This window comes from Octodon degus, unplaced genomic scaffold (assembly GCF_000260255.1).
Source record: "Octodon degus isolate 3935 unplaced genomic scaffold, OctDeg1.0 scaffold00012, whole genome shotgun sequence".
NCBI lineage: Eukaryota > Metazoa > Chordata > Mammalia > Rodentia > Octodontidae > Octodon > Octodon degus.
Window position 1 is genome coordinate 18,358,209 of NW_004524588.1, and position 7,060 is coordinate 18,365,268.

At 40.8% G+C, this 7,060-nt stretch overlaps 1 protein-coding gene across 1 annotated transcript in view; it reads left to right on the forward strand.

The window, feature by feature from the left end:
• Nucleotides 1-7,060, forward strand: part of LOC101580685 (caspase-1-like) — a 31,670-nt gene that overhangs the window by 10,560 nt on the left and 14,050 nt on the right. Inside the window, 6 exon segments of the mRNA XM_012513587.1 lie at nucleotides 46-310; nucleotides 3,111-3,124; nucleotides 4,290-4,393; nucleotides 5,146-5,319; nucleotides 5,742-5,976; nucleotides 6,521-6,658. Coding sequence (XP_012369041.1) covers nucleotides 46-310; nucleotides 3,111-3,124; nucleotides 4,290-4,393; nucleotides 5,146-5,319; nucleotides 5,742-5,976; nucleotides 6,521-6,658 — 930 coding nt within the window.

A 7,060-nucleotide genomic window follows, 5' to 3' on the forward strand; every position in this document is an offset into this window, starting at 1 on the left:
CAAAATAAGCATTTTTATGATGAGAAATTCTTGTGTTCCCAACAGACAAAATCCTGAAGGGAAAAAGGAAGGAGCGTGTTCGCTTGGGGGGCACAGGTATTCTAAATGGTCTGCTGGATGAATTGCTACAGAAGCAAGTGCTGAACCAGGAGGAGATGCAGATTATAAGACGTGAATATACGGCAGTTATGGACAGGGTCTGAGCTTTGGGGGATGCCCTCATCGCCAAGGAGCCCCAGGCCGGCCAGATCTGTAGCAGTCACCTCTGTGAGGAAGACTGCCACCTCGCTAGGACACTGGGACTCCGCAGGTAAGACTCAGCGGTCGAGCTGAAGGTCACACAGCCCATGCGTCTGCGCATACGAGGCCTCATGTCTTGTTTCTTTGTTTTTTAACTCACTGCATATTTGTGGTGTTGTTTAATTCACTGCTCACTCTTTATTTTTGGAAAAAAAATGAAAATTAAAAGAAAGTGAAGGGGCCGGGGAGATGGCTCAGTGGAATAAGTGCTTCCCTGGCAAGGGCAAGGGCCTGAGTTCAATCCCTGGTTCCACAAAAAAATAAAAATAAAATAAAATAAAATAAAGTGATAGGGAAATAACAATAGTTGATATCCAGTTAAGAAATTTCACGTTTTCGTCTTCAAAATAGTTACTCAGTATACAAGATGTAGTCATAAAAACTTCTCCAAATGACAGTAGCACAACACTATCTTTTCAATGAACTAAGAAGAACTAGTACTATAAATATCTTGTATTTTTCCATTGTCTTTTATGATACTATTAGTGTAGAGATACGTTCCTAAGGCTCCATTTCTGTGTCAGCAGCGTCTCTGCAGGCCTTTTCTCCTCTTGTTTTTCTGCATGAGTTTGGTTTAAACGACCTTTCCTCTGAATCTCTGGTCCCGTTCTGTATACAGTTACTCATTTCTTGAGGTTCATAAAAACAGTATTAAAAGCGTCAAATGATATCCTTTAATCCTTAAGGTCGGACACTCTTGGGTTCATGAATATTAAGCTCCAGACTCACTGTGGATTTATGTTCCTATATGATGTCAAGACACAGGCATATAATCTAGCACTTTCCATAAACTATCTCCAAAGTTTGCTTTCTAGGAAATACAACATAGTTGCCTGGTGGTGCGACACTTAGAGAATAAATGGAAATATCTACAGCAATGGAAGGCTTTACCACAGCCTCCCGCTCTCAGGCGTGACCTCCATTTCCTTTCCTACTCAGGACTGTCCACCAGCACGGCGCACTTCCAGGACTGAATTAGGCTGCACCTCCCAGACTATTTGCAGGTGCCTCTGAGGTGCTGGCAAAGTCCTTTTTCAGTCTGGCTAGATTTATATGTGGTTTCTGAGTTTATCTATGTGCCATGAATTCCGTATTTTTCTCTTGGTATTTTATTTTCTTTTTAATTCCTGCAAAGTTCCTTAAATAAAAGATAATTAGCCAACAACAGTTAGGATCTGGAATGACTGTAAAATGGCCAACGTGTCTTCTTCATTTCTCAATTTCTGTCCTTGAATCATAGAGTGATTTCCACTGACTATTATGACTGTTCTCACAATGGAAGTCTGACTTTCTAGGTATTGAGGGTATTTCCTCACTCAGGCGATTTCCCAGGTCCTCTGTGTCATATTTAGAGGTCATGATAACAGCCTTATTTTCTTCTCTGATATTCAACACAAAATTTCTTTTACATTTCCAAAACATAAAAAAAGATGAATGTCCTGGATTCAATACCCAGACTACAAAAACACAATTATGATAACTCTGCAGGTGAAAGCACTCTTTGTCTCATCCTTCCCTGGATATTTCTCTGGGAAGGTCACTAACTTAGCTCAGTCCTGGAGCCGAGTTTCAGCAGAAGGGCCCAGTAATTTTTCTGCTGTGCTAAACCTTAGCAGCAATAGTTTGCTGAACGCTGTGCCCTGTTGCCCACTTTCTCTAAGGCCAAACCGGCTTGGTTCAGACAGCTTCGCTTTGCACACACCTGCTGTGCACTAGCAGTTTGCTCCAGAGCCACCTTGAATTCTGTGTGTCAAGTGCAATTTTGACCCTATTGCTGACGATTTCCCAGTCTCACTTTCACTACGGACACCTTTGGTTCTGCTGAGCAGCTGTCCACTCATGAGCACAGGAAGGCTTTCTTCCCCAGAGCTGAGTGTGGGCACCTGTGTTGCATCTCCAAGGGGATTATTAATGTGTCGTGTCTGTGAATGGAACTGTCAGCAGGGAGTGTCCAAAACACCAGGCAAAGTTCATTTGAGATCATAACTTTCATTGTCTTATATCTCTCTGCAGGTCCACAAGCAGGAAATGACTGTAGTACACAGGATTCCCGAGAAATGATTCCCTCTGCCTCAGGTAATGAGTTCAAGGAAAAGCATTCTCTAAAGCCTCATTTTTATAGTCATTTTTTTAAAAGGATAAAGCGAGGAAGAGGGGGGTCTAAGTAGTAATTCTCATGGGTTGATCTAGGCCTTTGTTCTTTCTGAATTTAGTCGGCTCTACCAGAATCGTTCTTGCACCACTATCCATACCTACAATAAAAACTTGTGATGCTGTGTCTCAAATCCTAACTTATCTTTTGAGTGCCAGGCTTTGCAACTCAAGTGCCTAGCAAACGTATACACTGAGGTCCCCCTGAGACACCTTCACCTCAGACTCCCAGAGATGCACTCACGGCTTTCCCCTCCTCCTCCTGTCCCAGTTCCCCCTGCCTGAGTAGCGGCATCACTGCGCCATTTGTTCAGACCTGACACCCAAAATTTATATTTGGTTCTTTCTCATTCTTAACTTTCAGATTTCAAGGAGCGGCTGAGTCTCCTTGATTCCTCTCTCGCGTCTGGATTCATCTCTTCTTTTCCTCTCCTGCTGCTGTATATCAGAGTGCACATGCCCACCGTGCACAGCGATTCTCCATCCACAACTTTTACTCTGTTTTGCAGCTCAGAATCAGAGCGAACCTCACGTCTCAGCCTCCCCAGCACTGGGCTACAGGCACGCGCCACCACACCCGGTTTCAGGGCTGGCTTCGTGCACACGGTGTTCTGGGCTCTGCGCCACATACATTACAGGGGTTGGATGCCAGGTCTCAGCGTTTGCCAGGCAGGTGCTTCAGCAGCCAGAGTACCTCCCCAGCCCTTAATGGCTTTAAGCATATATATTTTCTTAGCTATTTCTTGGAATGGGATTCTCATTATATATCAAATATCTTATTGTATTACTAAAAAGCTGCCTTTATATACTTTAAATAGTTCCATTTGTTTTTGCTATTGATATCCAAACATCATTATACCAAAACAGCATATTTTTCCCAACTAATGATTATTTCTAGGGTTTTCTCCAATATAACCATTTTAATTGGCAGATCATTGTTCCCATCAAAATCTTTAAGGACATTTTATTTCACCTGGTTGAGGTTTCTTTTTTTTTTTAATATTCCTCTTTAAAATTAATATGTTTCGAATTTTAAAGTTTAGTTTCTAAGATTTTCCAGATATCTAGATAAGTTATTTCTATTTTAAAAAGCAAAAGATAGATGAAATTCTTCAGTGCATTGCAGTGTTGGATGGTATATATAGTAAAATAAAGCCTTTTCTCATATCAAGTACTGGAGGAACTTTTCCTTTCACAGTCATGAAATCAGTGTTTAGTGGGATGACTCCACCTCATGCGCATACACCAGAGCATGCTTCCTTCTACTTCAGCTGTGCTATCTGCATATTCAGTGTTGCCACTGCTACTTTTGTGAGTACACTGCAGAAAATGACCCTGAAGAGCAGGAAAGACATATACTTGAAAAGAACCCATAATACCTGCTATCATGCTTCTTAAATACATAGAAAAATATGTATGCTTTACAAAACACTTAAATAGAGCTAAGACATATCTCTAATCATATTTTTGCCTTCGGTATAATTAAAAAATTTTAATTTATACCATAATTTTCTTCTAACATATTGTTTTCCCACTACTTTGTCATGTATAGACAGGAAGAGCTCCCTTTCTTTATGTTTATTTAGATGCCTGTCAAGATGGCTATTGCGGCAGGTAGATGTACCTCCCTGAGTCAAACCACTGGCCATCTCCTCTGGCCGGAATTGTGCTCTACTAGCAACGAATCTGCTCTACTGTTTTAGCACATATCCCAGGGCTGTGGCCCTGGACCTCACTGCTTCTGTGTGGCCCCTCATAGTTGATTCTGTTAAGAAGACCAAGGGAAGCAGTCAGATGCGACTATTCATGTTTCTTGTCTCTTGCAGCTTCTCGGGAAGTACAGGACAATCAATCTGTGTTCATGTCCTTAGGACCAGCAGGAAGCCTGGAGTTTTGCTCCCTGGAAATGGCCCAAGAGATATGGAAAGAAAAGTCAGCAGAGGTGCTGTGCTCAGAACACCAGATGGGACTTGAGTGTCTATAAAGTGAAGTGGCCCTAACTGAGGGCCACGTGTAGTGAGATTTTCTGCTGAACCTTCTGGCTGCTCACCTACAAGATTCCCACCTCCTAGAAGCTCAGGCTTAGAGAGAGAGCTCCACTGCTCTAGATAAATAAAAATTGTACTAAAAGCAACGTCATGGCTGGTATTGGATGCTTTCTATGAATCAGACATTACTATAAATATTCCGCATATTAGTGATGTTAACCTTAGAAATCAGCCCTTTTGAATCTCAGGGGATTGTTAAATGCTTTGTCCAGATTCAGTGAATCAGAAAGTGAAGGTGTCAGTTTCTCATGTCCATCATCCTGGTGTCAGAGCTTGTGTGTTTTTCAAACATATCAACTTGTCAAAATACAGGCAGATGTTCAGCTGTCAACTGGGATTTGCGAGCTCCAATTCTGTCTCTGAATTAAGCCTCATTTTCCTTCCATACTCTTAGTAGATTGTTCATGTGACTTATGTTTTCTTTTCTTTTTTCTTTTTTTTTTTTTTTCATTTATTTTTGGTACTTGGGATTGAATTTGGGATGGTAGGCTTGCCAAGCAAGGGCATATGCATGCTGAGCTGTCTCACCAGCCCCAAGGAATTTGGTTTCTTAATAGAATTAAGGAAGGAGAAACTGCTTTAAACACACCTGATGAGGACTGAACTAAAGGAAATACACCTTTCATTCAATCTGCCTTTCTTACAGACTTATCCAATAATGAATCAGTTGACCCGCACACGTCTTGCCCTCATTATCTGCAACAGAGAGTTCGACAATCTTCCCAAAAGGACTGGAGCTGAAGCTGATATCAGAAATATGAAAACACTTCTAGAAGGCCTGGGATACCAAGTGATTGTGAGAGAAAATCTCACGGCTTTGGTAATATTTTTGCTCTATAAAGACAATGACTACATGCATTGCACCCATAAATAACATTAGAAAAGAAAATTATCATACTAGGAAACTTAATTTCTTGGTCTGTATTTGAAATTTTCCCCTGGAAAGTGCTTGGTGTTGCCTGTTGTCTGCAAATGCAGGAGTCTTTTGGCAAGAATCCTGTGCAACTTTGTATCAGGAAGTCTCTTATGAACTCAGGAAGGTCACCCTCTCTCTGCTAGAAATCTCAAGATGACTTTCTATAACTTCTGCTTTCTTCTCTTGTCAGAGATGTGAGATGTCAACTTTCTTTAATACCTTGCTGATTTTCTTGGGATGACTCAAGGAATTCCTTAATTGTTTCTTAGTGGATTCTTGGCATGCCGTGATCACAGGGTTCAAGTTGGTGGGGTGATATTTTTCAGGAAGTGGCTACAGAGGTGAAGGCATTTGCAGCCAACCCCCAACACAAGACCTCTGACAGTACTTTTCTGGTCTTCATATCTCATGGCACTCACGGTGGCATTTGTGGAAAGAAATTCTCTCCAGGGGATGTAGATCTGTTACAGGTCAACACCATCTTTCCAATGTTGGACACTAGCAACTGTTCAAGTTTGAAGGACCCACCCAAGGCGATCATCATCCAAGCCTGCCATGGAGGTGAGAGCTGATCCTGTTAGGACAAAGCATTCAATTCCTGACCTTATTGTTCATATACATCAATATTTTTAGAGCACCTAAAAATAAAAATGTATCTATGTTGGTTACTCAACCAGATGTGATTCCTCTGAATTGTGTCACTAGTTGGAAAACACTAGTTTTACTTTTAACTTAGGGAGATTCCATTTTTAATCTTAAAATTTTGATGTTTAGAGGTCCTTCATTTGAGGGTAAGGGAAATAAGAACTGTTGATAAGATGGATCCTGAAATGTACATATATATGCAGAGTAATGACATTACATGACGTAACATATGTGAAATGCATTGAAGTTATGAATAATGAATTATTTTGGATTTTTGTTTGTTTGTTTGCTTGTTACTGGGAATCAAATTCACAATGTCATGCTTCCCAGGCAGACACTGTGCTGCTGAGATATGTCTCCAGCTAAATTAATTATTAGGTCACAGTTCTGAAGGTGTTTGGAGGAAAAAGCAGTGTTTCTGAAAGTTGATGGTAAAAGAAACCAAGTATTTTCTTTACAGAGAAGCAAGGTGTGGTGTGGTTAAAGGATTCAACAAGACACCATGGAAATATAATCTTCAATCCCAAAGGTTTGGAGTTTGAAGACACAAATATTGGCTATGTAGATGATGTGCTGGTTCTCTGCACTTCAACATCAGGTAATGGGTTTCTATCCATAACAGATCAGTAGGGTTACCAATGGAGAAACTCCCAGCATTTAAGAGTCTGGATGCCGGTGCTTAATTTTCCATGAAACTTTTGAAGACCAACTCACTTTTCTTCCAGTAACATATCCAATTAACCTTCTTCATGAAGACATGATGGATATGTAATTTTCTACTAAAGCAATCATTAATAAAATATTGTCATGCTGTAGAATATTTTTTACTTTAACTTGGAAGGGTAGCCATGATGTGAATGGAAAACTGTACTGAAGTCAGTTGTACAGTGACTTCGCAGAAGAAAATGCGCACAATGTTGAGACCCCTTGCAGTTCAGTTTCTAAGACTTTATGTATTTATAGAAGAGGGTGTTGGGGGCAATGGGGACACAAAGCAGAC